Source organism: Ranitomeya variabilis, chromosome 1 (assembly GCF_051348905.1).
Source record: "Ranitomeya variabilis isolate aRanVar5 chromosome 1, aRanVar5.hap1, whole genome shotgun sequence".
NCBI lineage: Eukaryota > Metazoa > Chordata > Amphibia > Anura > Dendrobatidae > Ranitomeya > Ranitomeya variabilis.
In genome coordinates this window covers 276,252,049-276,265,517 of record NC_135232.1, presented here as the reverse complement: position 1 = coordinate 276,265,517, position 13,469 = coordinate 276,252,049, and the positions used below count along the sequence as shown (strand labels likewise).

The window sequence follows — 13,469 nt, the reverse complement described above, 5'->3', positions numbered from 1 at the left end:
GTGGTACCCTGCATCGCGGATTCATATGTTCCCTGCAGCAGCGTTTGCTGCAGAGAAAATATGAAGAATACTGTTTAAAATAAAGATCTATGTGTCCGCCGCCCCCCCACCCCCTGTGCGCCCCGCTGTTCAGAAAATACTTACCCGCTCCCTTGCTGCTTCCTGGTCTGGCCGCGGCTTCTAGTGTATGCGGTCACGTGGGGCCGATCATTTACAGTCATGAATATGTGGCTCCACCTCCCATAGGGGCGGAGCCGACTATTCATGATTGTAAATGATCGGCCCCACGTGACCGCATACAGTGGAAGCCGCGGCCAGACCAGGAAGGAGTGACAGCCAACGTGGGAGCGGGTGAGTATTTTCTGAACAGCGGGGGGGCGCACAGGGGGTGGGGGGGCGGCGGACACATAGATCTTTATTTTAAACACTATTATTCATATTTTCTCTGCAGCAAACGCTGCTGCACTGAACATATGAATCGCGGCTTCAGCACCATGTGGGGGGGACAGCACTTACTGTAGCGCTGTCTCCTGCACGCACATGGACCCCAGATGGAGAATGTCCGTGTGAGGTCCGTGTTTTACACGGACCCATTGACTCTATTGGGTCCGTGTAATCCGTGCGCTCCCACGAACACTGACATGTCTCCGTGTTTGGCACACGGAGACACGGTCCGCAAAAAATCAATGACATCTGAACAGATGCATTGATTTTTATGGGTCTACGTGTGTCAGTGTCTCCGGTACGTGAGGAAACTGTCACCTCACGTACCGGAGCCACTGACGTGTGAAACCGGCCCAACTCAGAATAAAACAATAAAAAAAAATCAAACATACACATATTTGGTATCACCACATTCAGAATCGCCCAATTTATCAATTAAAAAAAAGGCTTAACCTGATTGCTAAGCAGCGTATCGAGAAAAAGTCAAAATGCCAGAATTACGTATTTTTGGTCTCAGCGACATTGCATTAAACTGCAATAACGGGCGATTCAAAGATCGTATCTGCACCAAAATGGTATCATTAAAAACGTCAGCTCTGCGTGCAAAAAAAAGCTCTCACCCAACCCGAGATCACAAAAAATTGAAGCTCTACAGCTATCGGAATATAGCGCAATTTTTTTTTTTTTTTTTACAAACATTGGAAATTTTTTTTCACCACTTAAATAAAAAAGAACCTAGAATGGATTAAATGAAATTTCAACAAATTCTTGAAGCAAACACAACACCATCTGTAAAAAAGCTAAAATTGAAAAGAGGATGGCTGTAGTAACACTAGCGATTTTAAAATCTGTCCGATTTTGTTCCTGCAAAGTTGGATGAGTGTAATGCAGGTGGCATGTGTTTTTCATGCGAGTACAATTCGATTTTTCACACCTAATATCCGATATACATCCAAAAGCAGTGCGATTGCTATACAATTTTAACATGAGCTTTTACATAGAGAAATTCTCTATGTCATTTAAACATCGTTTTCAAAGGAAATATTCTTCAAAACACATACAGGTGCTTATGATACAATTAAATTAACTTTTTGTTGATATTCTATTTCAGTTCTTTATTACAAAAAATGTAACTCATATTATATAGAGTCATTACAGAGTGATCTATTTCAAGTGTTTATTTATGTTAATGTTGATGATTATGGCTTACAGCCATTGAAAACCCAAAAGTCATTATCTCAGTAAATTAGAATAATTAACAAAACCTGGAAAGGCTTCCTAAGCATTTAAAAAGGTCAGTAGTCTGTTTCAGTAGGCTCCACAATGATGGGAGAACTGCTGGTTTGACAGATATCCAGAAGGCAGTCATTTACACATTCCACAAGGAGGGTAAGCCACAAAAGGTCATTGCTAAAGAAAGTGGCTGTTCACAGAGTGCCACATCCAAGCATATTAATGGAAAATTGAAAGGAAGGAAAATGTCTGGTAGAAAAAGGTCCACAAGCAATCGGGATAACCGCAGCCTTGAATGGATTGATAAGAAAAGGCCATTCAAAAATTTGGGGGAGATTCACAAGGAGTGGACTGCTGCTGGAGTCATTGCATTCCTTCTGTCAAGCCACTCATAATCAGAACAGACAACGCCAGAAGCGTCTTACCTGGGCCAAGGAGAAACAAAACTGGACTGTTGCTCAGTGGTCCAAGGTGTTGTTTTCAGATTAACCCCTTCAAGTCGCGACCCTTTTTCGTTTTTGCATTTTCGTTTTTCACTTCCCTCCTTCCCAGAGCCATAACTTTTTTATTTTTCCATCAATATGGTCATGTGAGGGCTTATTTTTTGCGGGACGAGTTGTACTTTTGAACGACACCATTGGTTTTACCATGTCTTTTACTAGAAAACGGGAAAAAAATTCCAAGTGCGGTGAAATTGCAAAAAAAGTGCAATCCCACACTTGTTTTTTGTTTGGCTTTTTTGCTAGGTTCACTAAATGCTAAAACTAACCTGCCATTGTGATTCTCTAGGTCATTACGAGTTCATAGACACCTAACATGTCTAGGTTATTTTTTATCCAAGTGGTGAAAAAAAATTCAAAACTTTTCTTTAAAAAAAAAAAAAAGTGACATTTTCTGATACCAGAAGCGTCTCCATTTTTCGTGATCTGGGGTCGGTTGAGGGCTTATTTTTTGCATGCCAAGCTGATGTTTTTAATGATACCATTTTGTTGCAGATACGTTCTTTTGATAGCCCGTTATTGCATTTTAATGCAATGTCGTGGCGACCAAAAAAACATAATTCTGTCGTTTCGGATTTTTTTCTCGCTACGCTGTTTAGCGATCAGGTTAATGCTTTTTTTTATTGATAGATCGGGCGATTCTGAATGCGGTGATACCAAATACGTGTAGGTTTGATTTTTTTTTTATTGTTTTATTTAGGATGGGGCGAAAGGGGGGTGATTTAAACTTTTATATTTTTAATATTTTTTTCATATTTTTAAAAACATTTTTTTTTTACTTGTGCCATGCTTCAATAGCCTCCATGGGAGGCTAGAAGCTGGCACAACCCGATCGGCTCTGCTACATAGCAGCGATCATCAGATTGCTGCTATGTAGCTGAAATGCAGGTGTGCTGTGAGCGCCGACCACAGGGGGGCGCTCACAGCAGGCCGGCATCAGTAACCATAGAGGTCTCAAGGACCTCTATGGTTACTGTCCTGACACATCGCCGACCCCCGATCATGTGACAGGGGTCGGCGATGCGCTCATTTCCGGCCGCCCGGCCAGAAGCGGTAGTTAAATGCCGCTGTCAGCGTTTGACAGCGGCATTTAACAGGTTAATAGCGGCGGGTGAATAGCGATTTCACCCGCCGCTATTGCGCGCACATGTCAGCTGTACAAAACAGCTGACATGTCGCGACTTTGATGTGGGCTCACCGCCGGAGCCCACATCAAAGGGGAAGACACGACATTCGCCGTACTATTACTGCGCATGTCGTGAAAGGGTTAAAGTAAATTTTGCATTTAATTTGGAAATTAAGGTCTCAGAGTCTGGAGGAAGAGTGGAGAGCCACACAATCCAAGCGGTTTGAGGTCTAGTGTGAAGTTTCCACAATCAGTGATGGTTTGGGGAGCCATGTCATCTGCTGCTGTAGGTCCACTGTGTTTTTATCAAGACCAAAGTCAGCGCAGCCGTCTACCAGGAAATTTTAGAGCACTTCATGCTTCCCCAAGACAAGCTTTTTGGAGATGGAAATTTCAATCTCCAGCAGGACTTGGAACCTGTTCACACTGCCAAAAGTACCAGTACCTGGCTTAAAAACAACAGTATAACTGTGCTTGTTTGGCCAGCAAACTCGCCTGACCTTAATCCCATAGAGAATCTAAGGCCGGCGTCACACTGGCGTATTGCATCCGATGCGAGATCATCGGATGCGATATGCTAATGACACTCGGCTCCTGCTCGCAGCAGAGCAGGAGCCGACTGTCATGCGTCTGTGCTCCGATTCTCTCGCACAGGGAGGATCGGAGCACAGCTGCGGAGGAGGCGGAGAAATGAATTTCTCCATCTCCTCCATTGCTGGGGTCCGCTTATAACGCACAGCACTCGGATGATATCCGAGTGGTGTGCGCTGTCTCACTCGCACCCATAGGCTTATATGGGTGCGAGTGAGCCGAGAGTTTTCCTCGGTCCGAGACAATCGCAGCATGCTGCGATTGTCTCGGACCGAAGAAAACGGCCGACAAAAAGTCGGCTGGTGGGAGCTGCCCCATAGCTGAACATTGGTCTGAGTGCAATGCGATTTTTTATCGCATTGCACTCGGCCGTTTAAAATGCCAGTGTGACGCCGGCCTAATGGGTATTGTCAAGAGGAAGATGAGAGACACCAGACCCAACAATGCAGACGAGCTGAAAGCTGCTATCAAAGCAACCTGGGCTTTCATAGCACCATAGCATCTGCCGCGTACAGTAAAATCACAGTGTGGCAGGTTAGAATAGATAGAATAGATATATATACACATAGAATAGATATACACATATACTGTAGATGTCAGTGACACACACGTGGTCAAAATTGTTGGTACCCCTTGTTTAATGACAGAAAAACCCACAATGGTAACAGAAAGCTTGAATTTGACAAAAGTAATAATGAATTTAAAAAAATTATGAAAATAAACAAATGAAAGTCAGACGTTGCTTTTCAACCATGCTTCCACAAAATTTTTTAGGCCTGGACAGAAATGATGGTACCCTTAACTTAATATTTTGTTGCACAACCTTTTGAGGCAATCACTGCAATCAAACAATTCCTGTAACTGTCAATGAGACTTCCGCACCTCTCGACAGGTATTTTGGCCCACTCCTCAAGAACAAACTGCTCTAGTTGTCTCGTGTTTGAAGGTTGCCTTTTCCAGATGGCATGTTTCAGCTCTTTCCAGAGATATTCAATAGGATTTAGGTCAGGGCTCATAGAAGGCCACTTCAGAATAGTCAAATGCTTTGCTCTTTCCTCTTCCTCTTTCCCAGGCTATAAAACTATCATGGATTGTGGAAACTTCACACTATACCTCAATCAGCTTGGATTGTGTGCCTCTTCACTCTTTCTGCAGACTTGTGGAGTGTGTCAATCTTCCCCATGATTGTCGAGCCTACTGAGACAGACTACGGGACCTTTTTAAACGCTTAGGAAGACTTCGTATGTGTTTTTGTTAACTATTGTAATTTACTTAAATAATGACTTTGAGTTTTCATTGACTGTAAGTCATAACCATCAACATTAACAGAAATAAACACTTGAAATAGATCATTCTGTTTGTAAAGACTCTATATAATATATGAGTTTTTCTTTTTGTATTGTAGAATTAAAATAAATTAACTTTTTGATGATATTCTAATTTAGTGAGAAACACTTGTACATGCATTGTGGATGATTACTTAATGTACTCAATAAAAAACATGACACTGTATGTGAATGATTAGTTTAGTTAGATTGTGTTCATCAATAATTAAAACTTGGAGTGCAATTAGAACTCATTTTATAATCAATGCAGAAATTTAAGTAAATGCAAATAATTTTCTTATAATTCTAGATTGCTAGATTTAAGAAACCTCTAACTGTTTCAGCATTATCTATCTATCTATCTAACATTTATCTCAGGGGTGGATACACAATAGGTACAACCTTGACAGCCACATAGGGGCCCAAGGGGTAATGGAGTCCAGTTCTGCCTCCAAAGCAGGTGAGATTGTGCAGTATGATGAGCTGTTGGATTGCAAAGGACCCATATATTAGGGTACTGTCACACTCTGCAACTTTCCAACGATCACGACCAGCAATACGACCTGGCCGTGAAAGTTGGAAAGTCGTTGTGTGGTCGCTGGGGAGCTGTCACACAGACAGCTCTCCAGCGACCAACGATGCCGAAGGCCCCGGGTTACCAGGGTAAACATCGGGTTACTAAGCGCAGGGCCGCACTTAGTAACCCGATGTTTACCCTGGTTACCATCGTAAAAGTAAAAAAAAAAAAAAAAACAGTACATACTCACATTCCAGTGTCCGTCAGGTCCCTTGCCGTCTGCTTCCCGGACTGACTGAGTGCTGCCGTAAAGTGAAAGCACAGCACAGCGGTGACATCACCGCTGTGCTCTGCTCTTACTTTACGGCCGGCGCTCACAGTCAGAGCGGGAAGCAGACTGCGAGGTACCTGACGGACACCGGAATGTGAGTATGTACTGTTTTTTTTTTTTTACTTTTACGATGGTAACCAGGGTAAACATCGGGTTACTAAGCACGGCCCTGCGCTTAGTAACCCGATGTTTACCCTGGTTACAAGCGAACGCATCGTTGGATCGGTGTCACACACACCGATCCAACGATGACAGCGGGAGATCCAGTGACGAAAGAAAGTTCCAAACGATCTGCTACGACGTACGATTCTCAGCGGGGTCCCTGATCGCTGCTGCGTGTCAGACACAGCGATATCGTATGGATATCGCTGGAACGTCATGGATCGTGCCGTCGTAGCGACAAAAGTGCCACTGTGAGACGGTACCCTTATTCTCACACAGGGGCCTCTTCTGTCTGTGTTTGCTCCTGATTTATCTAATCTTTTATCTCTTTCAATGCATCATTTTAATAATTCAATTATTTTGTCTTCAATACCACAGGCCTTAAACAGCTATAATGATGGCGATGTCGAAGGATCAAGAAGGTTGGGACGAAATGCCTTATACGTATCGGTTGCATCTATAATCATTGGTCTACTGGTTATTGCAACATACTGTTTTGTTCATTTTTCAACGGTATGTTAAAAAGTATTTTTTCAAAGATTTTAATAACAATAATAGGACCCAATGTAAATAAACGAAGATTCTGTTCACTCTATGATTCCGCTGTGAGTTTAGGTGTTTCAGCCCAAATTTCCCTAAAACAGGATTTAGAATAACTCCCCATGGGGACATAGACTGCAATGATATGGCTGCAGCGATTTTAAAATCTATCTGATTTTGTTCCTGCAAAGTTGGATGAGTGTAATGTAAGTGTCATGTGTTTTTCATGTGAGTACAATCCGATTTTTCACACCTAACATCCGATTTACATCCGAATGCAGTGCGATTGCTATCTGATTGCAATGCGATTTTAACATGAGCTTTTGCATAGAGCAATTCTCTATGTCATTTACATATTGTTTTCAAAGGAAATATTCTTCAAAACACACACATATATTACAGAGAGAGATGAAAGGCCAGCAATTCATCTGCCGCGTAAAGTAAGATCACAGCGTGACAGGTTAGAGTAGAATAATAATAATAATAATCTTTATTTATATAGCGACAACATATTCTGCAGCGCTTTACAGTTAAACAGTTTCAGAATAGATATATACACATAGAATAGATAGATATAAAGATGTTATATATATATATATATATATATATATATATATATATATATATATATATATATATATACTAGACTGTGGCCCGATTCTAATGCATCGGGTATTCTAGAATATGCATGTCCCCGTAGTATATGGACAATGATGATTCCAGAATTCGCGGCAGACTGTGCCCGTCGCTGATTGGTCGAGGCAACCTTTATGAAATCATCGTCGCCATGGCAACCATTATGACATCTACGTCGATACTGTGCCCGTCGCTGATTGGTCGAGGCCTGGCGGCCTCGACTAATCAGAGACACGGGATTTCCATTATGACATCATCGTCGCCATGCTGTGCCCATCTCTGATTGGTCGAGGCCTGGCGGCCTCGACCAATCAGAGACGCGGGATTTCCAGGACAGACAGACAGACAGACAGACAGACGGAAAAACCCTTAGACAATTAGATATATACTGTATATATATATATTAGATAGAATAAAAGCCAGCAATTCAGCGGTGTACAGTAAAATACAGCAGGACCCGACAGGATAGAATAAATAGATTACATACAGTAAATACACATAGAATAGATAGATATATAGATGTCAGTGACATATACAATTAATACAGTGTGTGCAGCTTACTGTACATGTATTTAATTATTAATTATTAGCCAGGGGGCAGAATCCATAGCCACTTCCTAGGCTATTAATATCATCCATAGCTGACTGCATAGCCTTTGCTGGTTATCAATTATAGGGGGACCTTACGTAATTTTTTTTGGGGGGTCCCCCATTTTAATAGCCAGTTGTCATGCTGCTGCTGCAGTGCAGTATAACGCAACCTCCACCAGAAGGAGCTTGAGAGGGAAGTTAGACTGCGTACACAGAGAAGCACCGCAGAGCAGCAGCACAGGCGCCACCATGTGGCAAGAGAGTAGTCAGAAAAGACGAGTCAAAATGCAATCAGAGGCAGAAGTACCAAAAAGGGATAAGCAGTAAATGTGGTCAGAAAACAAGCCAGGAGGTTCAGGAGCAATTAGAAGCGGATAAGACAAAGACAGAAAGCAGGAGCGAGTCTGAATATAAGCCAAGTTAGGAACCAGAGAATCAAACAGACAAATAGAGAAACGCTGGGAACAGGGCAGACAGAGGGAGTCAACAGGCACGGGACAAGTCAGGGATCACAGCAGGACAAATCAAGAGTTACCAGAGTCAGGTTCACTTGTCGAAGGCAGAACTATAGCTGACACCAGCAGCAGGATGCATCGGAGCTAAATAGCAAACCTGAGCCCAGAATGAGGCAGAGCAAAGTTAACTCTTGACATGATCCACCCAGAAAAAGAGCAGACAGGACTAAACCCTGAAACAGATCATGATACCAGTAAAGGCTAAGTATACAGCTGTGGGCTGACATTAATAGCCAGGGAAGCTCCATGGGTATTACCCCCTTCCCAGGCTATAAACATCTGCCCCCAGCCATTGGCTTTCCCTCTGCTGGTTAAGAAAATTACACGGGAGCCCACACCATTTTTTTCTGAAAAATAATGTTTTAATTATTAAATAAATGTACAGTAATCTGCATGCACACTGTACTAACTGTATATGTCACTGACATCTGTATATCTATTTATTCTATGTGTATATACTGTATACTAGATGGTGGCCCGATTCTAATGCATTGGGTATTCTAGAACATGTATGTAGTTTATTTATGTACTTTTCAGAATAATGCAAGTTATACACAGGATTCGGCTGGCCGAGTGTGACCAATTAGCAAAGCGTGGTTCAAATTCCGTGCCAATTCGCGGCCGGACTGCGCCTGTCGCTGATTGTTCGTGGTCGGCCGGGCGTGACCAATCAGTGAAGCCAAGGCCGACTCCAGGTTTTGGAGGGCCCCGGGTGAAAGAGTCTCAGTGGGCCCCCCTCTTTAACACATACCACGATTCATGATGCACAGACACAGCAGAGAAATATACCACAGCCAAATAGCATATAACACAGCCCACGTAGCATATAGCACAGCCACGTAGCATATAGCACAGGCCACGTAGTATATTGCCCAGCCATGTATAATGCACAGCTACGTAGTATATAGCACAGCCCACATAGTATATAACACAGCCACGTAGCATACAGCACAGCTCACGCAGTATATAACACAGCCACATAGAATATAACAAAGCCACGTAGTATATAGCACAGCCCATGCAGCATATAACACAGCCCACATAGTATATAGCACAGCCCATGCAGTATATAACACAGCCCACGCAGTGTATAACACAGCCCATGCAGTATATAGCACAGCTCACGCAGTATATAACACAGCCACGTAGTGTATTGCCCAGCCACGTAATATATTGCTCAGCTACGTAGTATATAGCACAGCTCACATAGTATATAGCACAGAGACGCAGTATATATCACAGCCACGTAGTATATAGCACAGCCACATAGTATATTGCCCAGCCATGTATATTGCACAGCTACTTAGTATATAGCACAGCCCACGTAGTATATAGCACAGCTCACATAGTATATAGCACAGCTATGTAGTATATAGCACAGCCCACGTAGTATATAACACAGCCACGTAGTATATAGCACAGCTCACGTAGTATATAGCACAGCTCACGCAGTATATAACACAGCCACATAGTATATTGCCCAGCCACATAATATATTGCACAGCCCACGTAGCATATAGCACAGAGACGCAGTATATAACACAGCTCACGCAGTATATAACACAGCTCACGTAGTATATAGCACAGCGATCTAGTATATAGCACAGCCCACGTAGTATATAGCACAGAGACGTAGTATATAACACAGCCGATGCAGTACATAACACAGCCCACGAAGTATATAGCAATGTGGGCACCATATCCCTGTTAAAAAAAGAACTAAAATAAAAAATAGTTATATACTCACCTTCCGTCGGCCCCCAGATCCAGGCGAGGCGTTTAGCGATGCTCCTCGCAACGCTCTGGTCCCAAGAATGCATTGCGGTGTCGCGAGATGATAATGCAGCGGTCTCACAAGACCGCTACGTCATCATCTCGCGAGACCGCAATGCATGGCCCGGAGAGTCGCGAGTAGCGGGAAAGGCGCTGGAAGGTGAGTATATAATGATTTTTTATTTTTTTTAATTATTTTTAACATTAGATCTTTTTACTATTGATGCTGCATAGGCAGCATCAATAGTAAAAACATGTAGAAAAGCCGCGTGTTTCTCAACGCAAGCATAGCCTTTTCACTAGGCACTGCTCCTAATAGCCAGTTTCCTACTCCACACTGATGAGGGGCAAATACCCCGAAACAGCTGTCTATGGATGGATACCATGTTTTGGCATAGGTGGTTTTCCTTTATTGGATGCTGCCCTTCCCGTGGTTGTTCCTTCCCGGTGAAAGACCTGGCTATTCATTGCTTGCGTTGAGAAACACGTGATGGTGTCTCCGCGGCTTTTCTACATGCATTTGCATATTTCCCATAAGGGATGGGGGCAGTGTTCTGGATCACTGTGTTGAGAAACACGTGATGGTTAGGGTTGAGCGAAACGGATCGTTAATTTTCATAAGTCGCCGACTTTTGGCAAAGTCGGCGTCTCATGAAACCGACCCGATCCCTGTGTGGGGTCTGCCATGCGGTACGCGACTTTTGCGCCAAAGTCGCGTTTCAATGACGCTAAAAGCGCCATTTCTCAGCCAATGAAGGTGGACGCAGAGTGTGGGCAGCGTGATGACATAGATCTCAGTCCCCACCATCTTAGAGAAGGGCATTGCAGTGATTGGCTTGCTTTCTGCCGCGTCACAGGGGCTATAAAGGGGCGTTCCCGCCGACCGCCATCTTACTGCTGCTGATCTGAGCATAGGGAGAGGTTGCTGCCGCTTCTTCAGAAGCAGGGATAGTGATAGGCAGGGTACATAAAGCCACAAACCGCTTGTGCTGTAGCGATTTCCACTGTCCAACACCACCTTTTGTTTGAAGGGACAGTGGAAGCTACATTTTTTTTTTCCTCAGCGCTGTAGCTCATTGGGCTGCCCTAGAAGGCTCCCTGATAGCTGCGTTGCTTTGTGCGTACGCCGCTGTGCAAACCAACTGCTTTTTTCAAAGCACAAATCCTGTTGTTCCTTCCTTTCTGCACAGCTATCTTGTGTGTTTGTCCCCACTTTTGTGTGCAGCAGTCCTTTTTATAGCTGCCTGCCATACTTTCCTGAGATTACTGCAGGGAGATAAAGATTGGCAAGTCTGCCTCTGTGTCAGTCCTGTGTGTGGCATCTGTCTCTCATTGTGTGCCACCGAAAACCACTGTGTAATATGTTGTGAACTGTGTTTCTGGGCTCCCTCTGGTGGTCACTAATGGTACTGTGTTAGGCATGTCTTGTTGCAGGCCTGGGCTCCAGCTGGGTCATTAAGCAGCGGGTGTTCCCTATTTAGGTCTCCTCTGGACTCAGTCTCTTGCCTGGCATCGTTGTATCCAGTCCTGTAAGGTCTCCTCCTGATTCCTTTCCATCTGTCTCATGCAAGAAAAGCTAAGTCCGTTTTGAATACTTTGGATCATTTGCATTTTTCAGTGTTTTTGTCCAGCTTGCTTAATATGTGATTTTCTGCTCGCTGGAAGCTCTAGGGTGCTGATATTCTCCCCCCGCACCGTCAGTCGGTGTGGGGGTTCTTGAAATATTCAGCGTGGATGTTTTTGCAGGGTTTTCTGCTGACCGCATAGTTCACTATCTATTTTCTGCCTATCTAGACTAGTGGGCCTCACTTTGCTGAATCTAGTTCATCTCTACGTTTGTGTTTTCCTCTTGCCTCACCGTTATTATTTGTTGGGGGCTTTCTATATCTTTGGGGTTCAATTTCTCTGGAGGCAAGTGAGGTCTTATTTTTCCCTCTAGGGGTAGTCAGTTCTCCGGCTAGCTCGAGACGTCTAGAATCAACGTAGGCACGTTCACCGGCTACTTCTAGTTGTTGTGTTAGGATCAGGTATGCGGTTAGCCCAGTTTCCACCTCCCTAGAGCAGTTCCTATGTTTTTTTGTTGACCTTGCCGGAATACCAGAGATCCTCTACCACTGGGATCATAACAGAATGCCAGGCCAAAAGAAAATGTTTATTGCATCGCAGAAGCGGGATTAAAAAGAAGTTCTGAGTTTTTTGGGTTTTTTTTGTGTTGCTGCAGTTTGCCTAGCTTCTTCCATCCCCTTTTACTCTGAGTGGTTTTGAGCTCTGCTGCAGATATGAATGTCCAGACTCTGACTTCTAGTGTGGATCAGCTTGCTGCTAGGGTGCAAAGCATTCAGGATTTTGTCATCCATAGCCCTATGTCTGAACCAAAAATACCTATTCCTGAGTCGTTTTTTGGAGATAGATCTAAGTTCCTGAATTTTAGGAATAATTGCAAATTGTTTCTGTCTCTGAAACCTCGTTCCTCTGGTGATTCCGCTCAGCAAGTTAAGATTGTTATCTCCTTCTTGCGCGGCGACCCTCAAGATTGGGCCTTCTCTCTGGCGCCAGGAGATCCTGCATTGGTGAATGTTGATGCGTTTTTTCTGGCACTTGGTTTGCTTTATGAGGAGCCTAATCTTGAAAGTCAGGCTGAAAAGATGTTGCTGGCTATCTCTCAAGGTCAGGACGAAGCTGAGGTGTATTGTCAAATTTCGGAAATGGTCCGTGCTTACTCAATGGAATGAGTGTGCCCTGGCCGCAAATTTCAGAAATGGTCTTTCTGAAGCCATTAAGAATGTGATGGTGGGGTTTCCTATCCCTACAGGTCTGAATGATTCAATGGCTTTGGCCATTCAAATTGATCGACGTTTGCGGGAGCGCAAATCTGTTAATCCTTTGACGGTGCTGTCTGAACGGTCACCTGATTCTATGCAATGTGACAGAATTCTGACCAGAGCCGAGCGGCAAAATCATAGACGTCAAAATGGGTTGTGTTTTTACTGTGGTGATTCAACACATGTTATCTCAGCATGCTCTAAACGCTTAAAAAAAATTGTTGTTAATCCTGTCGCCATTAGTACCTTTCAGCCTAAGTTTATTTTGTCTGTGACTTTAATTTGTTCATTATCTTCTTACTCAGCTATGGCTTTCGTAGATTCTGGTGCTGCTCTGAGTCTGATGGATTTATCGTTTTCCAG

At 43.6% G+C, this 13,469-nt stretch overlaps 1 protein-coding gene across 1 annotated transcript in view; it reads left to right on the top strand.

Moving 5' to 3' along the window:
* TMEM233 (transmembrane protein 233) overlaps nucleotides 1–13,469 on the top strand; it is a 164,425-nt gene that overhangs the window by 110,741 nt on the left and 40,215 nt on the right. Inside the window, exon 2 of the mRNA XM_077294869.1 lies at nucleotides 6,608–6,742. Coding sequence (XP_077150984.1) covers nucleotides 6,608–6,742 — 135 coding nt within the window. The remainder of the gene's footprint in view (nucleotides 1–6,607; nucleotides 6,743–13,469) is intronic.